Here is a 14,116-nt window from a genome sequence, read left to right on the forward strand (position 1 = left end):
AAAGCAGAGACATTACTTTGCCAACAAAGGTCCGTCTAGTCAAGGCTATGGTTTTTCCTGTGGTCATGTATGGATGTGAGAGTTGGACTGTGAAGAAGGCTGAGCGCCGAAGAATTGATGCTTTTGAACTGTGGTGTTGGAGAAGACTCTTGAGAGTCCCTTGGACTGCAAGGAGATCCAACCAGTCCATTCTGAAGGAGATCAGCCCTGGGATTTCTTTGGAAGGAATGATGCTAAAGCTGAAACTCCAGTACTTTGGCCACCTCATGCGAAGAGTTGACTCATTGGAAAAGACTCTGATGCTGGGAGGGATTGGGGGCAGGAGGAGAAGGGGACGACAGAGGATGAGATGGCTGGATGGCATCACTGACTCGATGGACGTGAGTCTCAGTGAACTCCGGGACAGGGAGGCCTGGCGTGCTGCGATTCACGGGGTCGCAAAGAGTCGGACACGACTGAGCGACTGATCTGATCTGATCTGACCCTCACGCCTCAAGGGTGTACTATCCTTTGCTTACCGAATAAAACTCGGCTGTAACACTAGTCCACCATTTCCAATCTTTACTGTGGCAAAGGAACCAAGGAAATTACACACTCTCCCAACCGTTTGTTGTTAACAACCTCTGAGAAAATTGTCATTCAAGTATGAAGAGAGGTAAAATACAGATTTTTCCCCTCCTGAGAGCATATTCTACTTTGGAAATGGGCCTTTTAAAAGACTGTTTCTCTTTGACTATCAATCTAGCAATCAAGCTGTTTGGTATTTTCCCAAAGGAGTTGAAAATTGATGTCCATGCAAACAGCTGCACATGGATGTTTCTGGCAGCCTTATGCCTAACTGCCAAAACTTGGAAGCAACCTCGATGTCCATCAGTAGTGTGTGTGTGTGTGCCAAGTCACTTCAGTCGTGCCTGACTGTGCGACCCTGTGGACTGTAGCCCGCCAGCCTCCTCTGTCCATGGGGTTCTCCAGGCAAGAATACTGGAGTGGGCTGCCATGCCCTCCTCCAGGTCCTTCTAGTAGATGAATGGATAAATAAAGTGCAGTACCTGCAGCCAATGGGATATTATTCTGCACTAAAAGGAAATGAGTTATCAGGTCATGAAGAGACAAGGAGGAAGCTTAAATGCGTGTTACTAAATGAAAGAAGCCAGTCTGCAAAGGCTATCTACTTTGTGAGTCCAACTATCTGTCATTTTGGAAAAGGCAAAACTATGCCAACAATAAAAAGATCAGTAGTTTTCAGGGGTTGGGAGGGATGAACGCGTGGAGCACAGAGGATTTTTAGGGCAGAGAAACTACCCAATATGATACTATAATGAGAATACATGTCATTATTATATATCTGTCCAAACCAATAGAATATATGGCACCAAAAGTGAACCCTAAAGTGAACAATGGGGCTTGGTGTGGTTGTGATGTGTCGATGTAAATTTATCAAGTGAAACAAATGTACCACTCTGCAGGGATATTGAGAGTGGAGGAGGCGCTGCAGGTGTGGGGACTCGGGGTTTAGGGATAATCTCTGCCCTTTCCTCTTAACTTTGCTGTGGGCTTAAAACTGCTCTAAGAAATAGTCTTTATAAACAAAAAGCGAAACATGAAAAGATGATTTCTCTCTGGAGCAGCAGAGCACGCCCTTCAGGCATATAGTATACCTTTTCCTTCTAATGAGCTGTGGGGGTGGGGCATGCAGGACCCAGGACCCAGGGAGAAGGGTGTGGGTGACCCAAGAGAAGGGTTGGCCTGTTCCTGGCTGGGCACAGTTCCTGATGGCACAGGTGTCCCTGCTGAATGGGGTCCAGTGTGGTAGCCACCAGCCACAAAGAGTTACTTAAATTTACATGAATGAAAACAGAAACTGACAATTCAGGGCTCGCCAGCCCTATTTCGAGTGCTTAGCAACCTATGTAGCTAATGGCTCCTGTACTGGATCACACAGATTCAGAACATTTCCATCATCTCAGAATGTTCTACTGGAGAGCACAGCTCTAGACTCTAGGCAGAACGGGACACTGACTTGGGGATGGAGTAAAATCACAAACCCAGAAGGCGAGTGGTCCACGCCCCCCAGCCCCAGATCCTGAGTGACATCTGAGAGCAGGACACTGCTCCTACTGGGGCGATATCAAAAGGCGGGGGCCCACGCGGGCCGGGGTGGGGAAAGGCCTTGCGAGGCGTGTTAACTGAATCAGTGCTTGAAGAGCAACTTCTCTTTTGCAACTCTTGCTGGTCTGACAGGCTCCTGCAGAATTACATCACTTCCTAAAAAACAGGCAAACACCTCTCCTTCAAGTTAGCACCGACCCAAACAAGCAGGAAACAGGAAATGTTCACGTTTCAGTGGGACTGAAACTGCGCGCAGCAGCATCACGATGCCGGGGCGCGCGCCCCCCGAGGCTCCGCGCGCCGCCCTTCTCCTCGCCGTGGTCCTCGCCGTGGTCCTCGCGGCCCTTGCCACCCGCCCGGCGCAGGGTAAGCACCCCTCGGCTTTCCACTCCCGGCGAGGAGGACGAGGAAGGCTTGTCTGGTACCCGAGGCTACAGAACTCTGCCGGGGAGCGTAACACTTAGAAAAACCTAAGCCTTACTGTGAAAAAAGTGGAGGAAAGTCTAGCTGTCTTTTTGTGGGGGGAGGAGGGAGGAGGGACTTGGCTTCGTTCTCTGCCGGCTGATCCAGCTGCAGTTCGCTCCTGGAATTTAAGCTCCCCGCAGTCTTTGTTTTCCAAGATGTAATTTACCGGTCCCAGTCATTTACCGGCTTTAATGGGCATATAAAGAAAATGACCAACTCTTTGGCAGTTCCTGGAAAAGACCGTTTCAATCAGCTGAAACAGAGAAATCATGAATTAACTTTTAGTAATGTGGGCTGAGAAATCTGCTGGTTCCAAAAAGTCCTGGAAAAACTGGGCTATGGAAATTTAGGACTGGAAAGTAGACTAAAGAAACACCATAAGTTAAAAAAAAAAAAAAAAAGTAAGCAGGAAATTGTCTGAGGAATCCCCAGGCATCCATTCCAACTTGTAAGGGCTTTCATCAGCTTTCCTTTGATCTTGTTACCTTGGGAGAGATTTTCTTTGTGTTGATTGTGACTAATGAAGCTTTGGTTTTAAAAAGTTATGTGATTGTAGTGAATCAAAGGTATCAGAAAAGACAAAGTATTAAATCTCATAGTGTTGAGCTAAGAGAAGCATTTGACAGTTGCTACAACCAGCACAGTCACTCCCTGCTTCTTACCCTTGTGTGGATTCGCTCTGGGGTAAACGAACTGGTTGCAGGTGCTTCCTGTCAGTGGACACCTCCTGCTGCTAGGTCGGAACAGCACTGGACCCACAAGGAAGGTTCTCAAGCTGAGGTTCTTTAAATAGGATGTGGGGAGGGGCAGCAGACACTACCTCACAGACAGATAACCTCCTGGAGATTAGAAGTCAGCACACAACCACCCCACCCTACCAATCTCCCTTTCCCTGGGTGTTCCCAGCGTGGTCTCTAGGGTTCCAGGTGGAGACTGGAAAGGCCAAGCATTCCAACTGGAGAGATATTTGGTTGAAATTGAGGGTCATGTTCAAAATGAGTTTGGTGGACGCTGTGCTTTTTAATGCATAAAGTTTTGGAGCAGGTGTGCTGCGCGCTTAGTTTCTCAGTCCTATCCGAGTCTTTGTGACCCCATGGACTTAGCCCACCAGGCTCCTCTGTGCATGAGGATTCTCCAGGCAGGAATACTGTAGTGGGTTGCCATGCCCTCCTCTGGGGGAATCTTCCCAACCCAGGGATCAAACCCAGGTCTCTCTCATCACAGGCAGATTCTTTACTGTCTGAGCCACTCCCTTCCCCATTTGGAGCAGGAAGGGAGCTTAAAGATGATGCTCAAACTGTACTGAGTGTTTAGCTGTGCTGGAGGTGCAGCTGTACTGGGGGTACAGATGAAGAAACTGAGAGGAGAAAGGTAAGACCCACCGCCAGTCAGCTTTTCTGACTTGGACTCCAGGGTCTTTCCTCTGCAGCCAGGGAATCCACCATGCCCTCTGCTAAAACCTCTGGACCACATTCCTTTCCCTGACAGGCATCCCTCAGCACCCATGGGAGCAGGGCCCAGCTATCCTTCTTCCCCACTTTTAACTCTCACTGCTACCACACTTGCCTCAAACAGGCTCCTGAGAGTGATATTTAACCTTAGCTGAGTACTTTTCTTGAGTGCCTGAAAATGATGGAACCAAAGTGTCTGCAGTCCAGGAGCTGCCAAAGGACTAGTGAAGAGACTCAGTGCAAGGTCTCCCTCTGGGCTCTGTATGTGATCGTGGCCCTTCTCTTCACAGAGGTGGCTCCTCACTCGTGGCCCCTGGCCTCTCCCTGCAATCTCCTTTCCACAGCATCTCCTTGAGTCTCTCCTGCTCCCCCGCCGCAGCCCCAGTCACACGAAATGGAGCGTGTGTTCCAGGCCTCTGTGGCTTTGGCTACAAGTGATGACAGGTTCCTTTTTTTTTTTTTTCTTACAAGTGGATGCCTATGTACTCTTAAAAGGCTCAGACGGAATGTAACCTCCTTGCTGGTGTCTGTCTCACTGCCCCTTCTGTGGCATCCTGCCTGTTGTGCCCCCATAAACCTGCTGCTGCTGCTGCTAACCACTTAGAATCATACCCAGGCCTCCCTCCAGGCTGTGAACACCTCCAGGGAAAAGAAAATTCCCTTTTGTTCATCTTTGATTTCCTCCAATCTTGTAAGGGGTCAGCATAAATTAGGAACCCGGTGGTTGTTGAGAAATACTGAAATCATCCTAGAGTGGGTGTGAGACTGATCACTAAAACCGATGAGCTCCTGAAGGCAGGTAATGTTAGGATGTCAGGAGAAGGACGAGGTGAAAAGTTGCATTTGAGGGGAGCACGGGGCTTGTCTGGGTCAGCCTACCCTCACTGGGCCCTGTCTCCATTCTCAGTGCCTGAAAATGCAAAAATGCCCACTTGCAAGCAGCTGGATAAACCAGAGCTTATTACTTTGAGATTAGCCGAGGGAAAGGCTGTTCTTAATTAAGGACTGAATGAATATACATTGTAAAATTAAGTAAGATATATATCCTTTTGAGGGGCTTCCCTGTGGCTCAGCAGTAAAGACTTTGCCTGCCAGTACAGGAGATGTGGGTTCAATTCCTGGGTTGGGAGGATCCCCTGGAGAAGGAAATGGCAGCCCCCTCCAGTATTCTTGCCTGGAGAATTCCATGGACAGAGGAGCCTGGTGGCTACAGTCTATGGGGTTGCAAAGAATCAGGCACAACTTAGTGACTAAACAGCAACAACATATCCTTTTGGGCTAACGGTGTCTGAGTGTCACATGCGTGCATGCTAAGTCGCTTCAGTTTTGTCCAGGTGATCTTCCCGACCCAAGGATCAAACGGGCTTCTCTTGTGCTTCCTGCATTGCAGACAGGTTCTTTACTGCTAGTACCGCCTGGGAAGCCAAGTGTCATAGTTACATCTAAGTATTTCCTTGAATTCTTCAAAAACTATCACGGAGGTGTTTGGTGGAAGAATGCAGTCTACCAAACAGGCTGATTCCTCTTTGCAAGCATAATCCAGGTTTATCTCACATCAAAGGTGCGACATTATCTAATACCTGCCGTTACCTGAGACCAGCACCATTGCTGCTGAGTCAGCATCTTTGAATCTTTTGCTTTATATAGCTATAGAGCCTGGTACAGAATGGATTACTATCTCAAGAGAAGTCATCCACTTAGAAGTCACCAGGGGAGAAATGAGAAAATAGCTTTTCTGGGATTTTGACCAAACAGATGAGAACAGTTACAGTATAGCTCTGGGCCTAGGGATCTTGGCCAGTGTCGGATGCTAAGAAAGCTCAGAACGAAGGCAGCGTTCTGCCTGTGGGAGGAAGGGCCACCTTGTTCCTAATCCTGTGTCCTGCCAGTGTCAGCGTAACACTGTCAGAAAGTTCAGAGCAACTTCCCAGATACCAAAAGCATGGGATTTATACGCTGCTAAAAGCAGAGTGGTCTGTGGAAAAAAAGAACTGAGAGGCATGAGGCAGGAAGAAGGCAGCTATAAATGTTTTGATGGCCAAAGTTAAACACTGGGTTTGATGGAGAGGACTGGGAGGTTTTCTGGGCTGTTTCAGAAGAGTAAAGATCATGTAATGATTGGATGAACCTTGAGAAGGGGAGAAAGAATAGAAGAAAGTTCTAGTTGCATAAATGAAACTAAACTTTCTGAAACTGCTCTTGTTTCAGTGACTGTGGAGCTGCCATGTGCTATCTCCTGGGACAGTCCCCGTACTAATAATGATGATGGCCAACAGAGATAGCGCTCAGTATATGCCTGTTCTGAACACTGTACATATACCAGCTCATTTGATTCCTTTAATGAATGTAATATAGTGGGTACTATTATTGCTGTTTTTCAGAGGAGAAAACTGAGGCACAGAGGGGTTAAATGACTTGCCCGAGGTCACACAGCTAAGTAGTGTATCTGAATAAGATGTAGCCTCATGAGTCCATGCTCTAACAAGATGCCATGTTGCCTCTGGTTTTGAGGCTCTGCCAGGCTGTGTGCGTAACTTTCAGGTTTGGAGAAATCTGTCTCTGGTGCCTTCCTGCCTGTAGGTGCGTCACATCAGCTGTTGGCTGGGCTCTAAGACTGTCACACTTGTGGCCGTGTGTGTTTGGACTGGAGGCGGGCTCACAGGAAAAGGGACAGAGGAGTTGGGTTGAACTTTGGCCTGTGGAGGGGAAGGGAGGGGCCGAAAGGTACAGGGTCAGCAACAGAGACTCAGAAGTGAGTACAGTTAAGACCAGACGCGGGAAAAACAGAATGTTGAAGTCACCGGGTAAGAGGCTGCAGGGTGTGGGAAGCAGGGAGAGGAAGCACAGCCTTCATCAGGCGTCAGGCCGAGTCACTGTGGGAGAAACCTGCTGAGATCTGACTCCCAGGATCAACCAGCCCTCGGGGGCAAAGAGAGGAAAAGCAGGCCGAGAGAGATTGATTAAGGCTTAAAGTCCTGTGTCTGAAGGCAGACCCAGGAGACCAGAGGAGGGCAAGACCTTGGCTGGGATGGGCCCAGTTCTGTAAAGCAACAACGCAGCCTGTGATCTGCCTGCCTGTGTGTGCTTTGCACCACCCTCAGCTGCTGGCAAGGGTGTGGAGAAGCAGGAGCCCTGCGCCGCCCGTGGGAGGGCAGATTAATGCAGTCATCTCGTGTCGCCTGCTGCTGAAGCTTTTCATTCCAAGAAAATTTGAGAATATAGAATATTCATAAATATATGTGTATATCTATAGTCTTGGTTTTATTTTTTCTTTATGTTCTTTATTCCTTCTTTTATGTCTTTTAAACATATTATTAACTATTTGACCATTTCTGTCTGAAGTTTATGTAGATCAAATCTTGTATCTGTCGACTCCCATCATGATGGAAATCTGGGGGGCCCTGAGGGCAAAACCCAGCACGCAGAGTTGGGCCCACCCTATTTAACAGAACTTCAACTTTTCTGATACATCATCAAGCTACTGTAAATACTTTCCCAGCACAACCGCAATCCTGTCACCACAAAATACGGTTTGGAAAAACTCGGACAGGGATGTGCACGGGGCTTGAAGAGAGTGGGAGCTTGGACCTGAGGCTTAAACCCCAGCCCTGGGGTGTGGAGGGAGCAGCCCCCAGGGGTCAGCCTCCAAGAGCTGTGTGAGGTGCCAAAAGCTCATTAAAGGGGCAAGCCAGTAACCAGAAGCAGGTGACCAAAGTGAGCAAAGAGACTGCCAAGGAGCACGAAGCAGACAGAACCAAATTCACAGCCGGGTCATGGGCCAGGGGTCCACAGTGTCAGGATGATGGTGAGGTCAGCCTAGGGGAAGCACTCCTGACTTTGACCTTTGCCAGAATCATTGCAGCTGCTTTTCTTTTTTTCTTTATTTTTTACAACCATGACCTGGTGTTTAAGCTTTAACTTTTGACCCAGTGGGTGGACTGGAACCCCTAAAAGCACTATAGAACCTCTGATATCCCTCTGGGGTTCTGGAAAGTCCTCGTAGGTAGGTAGGTATGGCTGTGAATTTAAATTTCCCCTACAAGCTGTTGTTTTGCTTTATCCATGTTTTCTGGGCCCTGGGGATTGCCTTGCTTTTTTGTGATTTCTTTATACATTCAAGAAATTTCTTATATAGTCAGTCCCCTACGTACAAACCTTCAAGTTGCAAACTTTCAAAGACGCAAACTTGTGTTCTGTCATCATCAGGCGTGAGTGAAATTGCAGCTTGCTCTCCATCTCCTGCTGCTGACAGTCCTTCAGCTCTACCATCTTCCACCTCCCCTCCCTCCTCAAATCTGCCGTTCACTTGATACCAGCTCCTGTATGCCAGCTATTGTACTGTAATGTGAGATTAAAACCGTTTTCTTTATTCTGTGTTTGTTTTTTATGTACCATTTGTGTGAGAAAATATTATAAACCTATTACAGTAAGTGCTATATAGCTGTGTTAGTTGGGTACCTCAGCTAACTTTGTTGGACTTATGAACAAATAGGACTTATCAATGTGCTGTTATCAATGAACAATAACGCTCTTGTTCATATGTAGGGGACTTACTGTATTTCATTTGTATCTCTAGGTGTTGCATATTGGGAGAATTTTTCAGGTTACTTACTATATGAGATTACTGGAAATGGAAACTTTTATATACAACCATTTTAGAGAACTATTTGGAAACATTTAGCCAACTGAAGATGTTCATACCCTTACAGCTTCAACAGTCCTCTCCTACGCATATACCCCAGACCACTCACAAGTGTAGAGCAAAGAAGTTGGCTAAGATGCGGAGTGTAGCCTTGTTGGTAAAAATGGAAAAACAGAAACAATCTCAATATCTATTAACAAAAGAAAAATATGAAGAACTTGATATAGAATGAGATATCATAGAGTAGGTAAATTTAATAAACTGTAGCCAAATGTATAAAGATAAATCAGTCTCAAATGTACTGTTGACCAAAAAAAAAGAAAAGTTGCAGATTATTATGCACAGAATAATTATATTTCTTTAAAGTTTTAAAAACACTCCAAATTCTGCTTCTATGGCTTAGGGACACAGGCATATTTGAAAAGTATGGGATTGATACAGGCTGACTTGAGGAGAGTAGTTAACTTGAATGAGATCAGGGGAAGGAGGGCTCCAACGATCTACAATGTTGTGTTCCTTTCAGAAAAAGCATGGTGGTCCGGGGTCAGCAAACCAGGCCTCATGGCCCCAGTTCAGCTGTCTTCCTGTTTTTTTCCAACCCTCGAGCTAAGGCTGGTTTTTAATGGTTATATAAAAACAGATCATAGCCTCTATTTGGCCTCTTGGCCCACAAGGTCTAAAACCTTCACTCTCTGGCCCACTAAGAAAAAGTTTGCCAACCCCTGTTCTCATCATTATGGGGAAATAGAAGAGAATCGGGGTGGGTCCCCTGTTATTTGTTATACTTGTTTCTGTTCTCTTCAGTAGGTGAATGTTCATCATGAAAAGTGAGTTCTTTTCCAGTTCTCCTGGGTCCCTGCTGGCTGTCTGCCCTCTTTTCTTTCCATGGCTTCCAGTCTCTTTGAAAGACAGCCAGCACGTCTTCATTTTCTCCCTCTTCATTCATCTTTCAGCCCCCTGTGATCCGGCTGCCACGGCAAGCACAACACTCAGCCGCTCTGCCCGAGTCAGCAGTGCCTCCTGAGAGCTGAACCCAAAGGGCCCGTTTCCGTCTTTATCTTCGGTTTCTCTCTGTAGCCCTTAACGTAATTAATCAGTTATTGAAACCCTCCTCTTCCTTGGCTCTTATGAGGTCATTTTCTTCTTGGTCTCCTGTGAGTCTGGTTGTTCCTTTCAGGTTTGGGGTTGAGATCTTTCTCTTCCACCTGTTCCTTTCATCTTTTTCTTTTCTCTTCTTACTCTTTCCATCATTTCAGGGCCATGTCTTCCATTTTCTTGGCTTCCACCTCAGTCCTTGGCTGATGACTTGCCCCGTATCACTTCCAGTCAGGTCTGAAGGCCCAGCCCCAGTCCTGCATCTTGATCATCTATCCTCCTTGGAGATGTCCCAGGGGCCTTGGGCTCAGCCTGGCCAAAACAGAACTCTTTCTCTACTCCCTGCTGGTTTAAGCCCTTCTTAGCTCTCACCTAGGGTACGTCATCAACTTCTTAACTAGTCTTCTTGGCTTTGTCTCCTCTCCAACTGCATTTCATATAACCTCCACAATGATGGTTCTCTAACAAAAATGTGATGATTTTTCTCTTGTACTTACCCCTTCAGTGGTTTTGCATTTCCTTTGGATAGATTCCAGTCTCCCTGGCATCATCACAAGGCCCTTTATAAGCTTGTGCTGAGCTCCTTTCCTGCTGGGCCCTTCCCACTGCACATTCCGTGATACATGTACTTGAATGTGCCAAGCTCTGTTGCGCCACGGAGTCTTTCCACGGGGGCATTTCCAGCTGCAATGCCTTTGCAGCCATCATTGCTTGACGAATCCTGAGATTCAATTCAGTGATCACTTCCTCTGTGAAGATCTCCTGAATCCCCCACCCCTAATGCAATGAGTGTCTTCCCCTCCCGAGTCCTCATGACGTTCTGTACCCAAACCTGTTGCAGCTTTTATGAAACTGTCATGTGACTATTAATTTGGATGCCGTTGTCCCTGCGTACCCACCGCTTCCCCGGGAAATGGTCTCATTCACCTTTATGTCCCAGAATAGGGCCTGGTGCCTAGCAGGGACATGAATGGCGTGAAATTTATTCAGTCGCCCAAGACATACTTGTGTTTCTGACAAAGTTATAATCATTTCAGTAATACAATGTGGTGAAAACTGGATGCATGTGATTTTTTTGTTAATCCAGTTTTATTCTAAAATGTTAACTCTCTCAAATCATTTGGCCCGGGAATAGTTCAGTTCTGGCTCCTCACACCAAACAGGCCACAGCCATTCCCCCTCCTCCTGTGGAGAAAACTTCATGGCTGCATCCGTGAGTAGTTCCGAGAACGCCTTCTGTCCACCTCCCTCTCAGAATATGGAGGGAAGTTCAGGAGAGAAGCATTGAGTGGCATGACAATTTGCAGAAAATCCAAGTAGTTTTAGAAGTACTTTTGAAAAAAAAATGGAGAATATAAGTTTCATAGACATGAAATTTCAAGCCAGTAAGAACTGATTTGAAAACTTGAAAAAAAAAATTTGTAGCATAAAAAGAATGGAAGAGTCTGCCTCAGGTGCTGAGGACATCACAGAAGGACTTCCTGAGAAGTTAAAGAGGTGGTTGGAAAGGAGAGCTATCCACCAGAGTAGGGTCTGATGGGTGGTAGTATTTTTTTTCCCCATAAAACAAAACCAATTAATCTAGTTTGTTTTAGAAATCTGATTTTTTTCTATATTTCTTTATTTTATATGAATTAAAACCATCTTTATCATTTCCTATTTCCCCATTCCATTGTGGTTTTCAGAAACAGGAGACCAGCAATTAATAGGGTTTGCTGATTCCCCCCCTCCCCCCGACATCACTGTTTATTAATTTAAAATCTATTTATTCTTTTCTAAAAATTATGCTTATTTGTCTATGATTAAGATGGCTAGCCTAGTGGTAAAAAAATGCACCTGCACTGCAGGAGATCTGGATTCAGTCCCTGGGTTGGGAAGATCCCTGGTGAAGGGCATGGCACCCCACTGCAGTACTCTTGCCTGGAGAATCCCATGGACAGATGAGCCTGGCAGGCTACAGTCCAGGTGGTCACACAGAGTTGGACACGACTGAAGCAACTTCACTTTCACTTTTCACTTTCATGCATTGGAGAAGGAACTGGCAACCCACTCCAGTGTTCTTGCCTGGAGAATCCCAGGGGTGGGAGAGCCTGGTGGGCTGCTGTTTATGGGGTCACACAGAGTTGGACACGACTGAAGTGACTTAGCAGCAGCAGTAGCAGCAGAAGCGACTTAACAAGCATGCAAGATGGCCAGAAGGCTTCCCAGGTGGCGCTCGTGGTAAAGAACCCACCTGCCAATGCAGGAGACAAAAGAGACTCTGGTTTGATCCCTGGGTTGGAAAGATCCCCAGGAGGAGGGCATAGCAACCCACTCCAGTATTCTTGCCTGGAGAATCCCATTGACAGAGGAGCCTGGCGGGCTACAGTCCATGGGGTCACATAGAAATGAACATGACTGAGGCGACTTAGCTTGCATGCATGCAAGATGGCCAGATTTAGCAAATAATATAAAACACTCAGATAGATATAAATTTTAAATAAACAAAAAAAATTTAGTATAACTATACCGCATGTAATTTATTGTAAGTATACATATGAATATTACATATTTTTTAAAAATTATTTGTTGTTTACCTGATATTCAAATTTAACAGGTGTCCCATATTTTATCTAGTAACTCTATTTATGATTAGATGATCTTTTGCCAAGCAAAGACCACTCCTATTTTGGTGCATCACTAAACCCAGAGACATATTGACTATGTAGCCAGTTAACAAATATTAGAAGAATATTTAAACTGAGTCCTAGATCAGTCATTCAAATAACAAGGAATTATCACTAAAAAAAATGTTAAACAAAAAAATCTTGGTGATGAAGTAGAAGAAATCAGGACTACAAGGGTGGATCAACTTTAAAGCATATTTTGATGTAATTAGTCTCATTAAAAACAAATTGAGAAAAAAGTCATGGGGTATATTAATAAATGCAGAAAGGATGTGGACAGAAGAGAGTGAGGCTAGCACATCAGAAGGTCAACCAGCAGTGTTAAAACTCTGAGGGGGCTTCTCTGGTGGCTCTGTATAAAGAACCTATTTGCCACTGCGGGAGACACGGGTTCGATCCCTGGTCTGGGAAGATCCCTCATCCACAGAGCAACTAAGCCCGTGTGCTCCAGAGCCCAGGGGTCACAGCTTCTGAAGCCTGCCTGCCCTGGAGCCCGTGCTCCGAAACCAAAGAAGCCACCGCAGTGAAAAGCTGTGGCACCACCAGAAACAGTAGCCCCTGTTCTCTGCAACCAGAGAAAAGCCCACGCAACAACAAAGACCCAGCACAGCCGAAAATAAATCAATAAGATTCTAAGAAAAGACAGGTAGAATTGTAATAAAAATAGTACTTATGACCAACCTGAATACTTTTCCATCACTTAAGAATCTTTTTAAAATTTTTAAAAATACTTTTCACACTGCTATATATAAAATAGGTTATAAGGACCTACTGTAGAGCACAGGGAACTCTGCTCTGTATAACCTATATGGGGAAAAAAATCTGTAATGCTCTGTAATAACCTTTATGGGAAAGAAATCTGAAAAAGAGTAGGTATATGTCCATGGATAACTGACCCACTCTGCCGTACACCTAAAACCAACACAGCATTGTAAATCAACCATGCTATGCTATGCTAAGTCACTTCAGTCGTGTCCGACTCTGTGTGACCCCATAGACAGCAGCCCACCAGGTTCCCCGGCCCCTGGGATTCTCCAGGCAAGAACACTGGAGTGGGTATTCTGCCACTAACCTTCGCTGATTTTGCACTGAGTCTGTTCAACCAACTGTTTATTCTTCTTCAAGCATAATGTCAGAAAAAACATCCTGAGTGAATATTTTCACTTATTAAAAGTTGTCCAGTATGTAGTGAACAGAGCTTACAGAGGAATTAAGAGTCCCTCCACCCCTAGTCCTGCTCCCCAGAGAGGGTTCAGTCACTCGGACTTTATGGGGGGAACCCTAAGACACACCTGATTCCAAAGCCAAAGCCAACCAACAGAAAGAAAACCCCAAAAGCTAGAAATGTGAAATCTCATTATTAGAGGTTCTTGTCTTTTCACTCAGTTCCTCTCAATTCCCAGTGTTTTCTTTTTTTAAATTCAGATGCGTTTCTGAGAAAACTGCTGTAGATCCCTTTTCTGTCTCTGACTAAGAACACACTGTGTGTGTTCCTGGAAGGGGGTTGATTGAAGAAGAAGATACCCAACTCTTGATAAAAAGGCGTGATGCCTGTCTAGCACTTTGCCTCCGACTCATCTGGCCTTTCTCCTAAACAACTATTCAATAAACGGCAGCCACCTGGTAGACAGGGCTCCCTGTGCTGCAGAGAGATGGGGGGGGGGGGGGGGGGGGGGGGGGGACAGCGG

General features: G+C 45.9%; 1 protein-coding gene across 3 annotated transcripts in view; it reads left to right on the forward strand.

Moving 5' to 3' along the window:
- The first annotated feature begins 2,205 nt into the window (after positions 1 to 2,205).
- The window catches only part of TMEM154 (transmembrane protein 154), a 53,308-nt gene continuing 41,397 nt past the window's right edge, over positions 2,206 to 14,116 (forward strand). The window contains exon 1 of one of the 3 annotated variants that reach the window (XR_825338.1): positions 2,206 to 2,475. Coding sequence is in view for 1 of the 3 variants with exons in the window: in XM_010840741.1 (XP_010839043.1) it covers positions 2,376 to 2,475 (100 nt within the window). In the remaining 2 variants the exon portion in view is untranslated. The remainder of the gene's footprint in view (positions 2,476 to 14,116) is intronic. The other 2 variants (XM_010840741.1, XR_825337.1) reach the window with 2 other exon arrangements.

The sequence above is a fragment of the Bison bison genome, unplaced genomic scaffold (assembly GCF_000754665.1).
Source record: "Bison bison bison isolate TAMUID 2011002044 unplaced genomic scaffold, Bison_UMD1.0 scf7180017864146, whole genome shotgun sequence".
Lineage (NCBI taxonomy): Eukaryota > Metazoa > Chordata > Mammalia > Artiodactyla > Bovidae > Bison > Bison bison.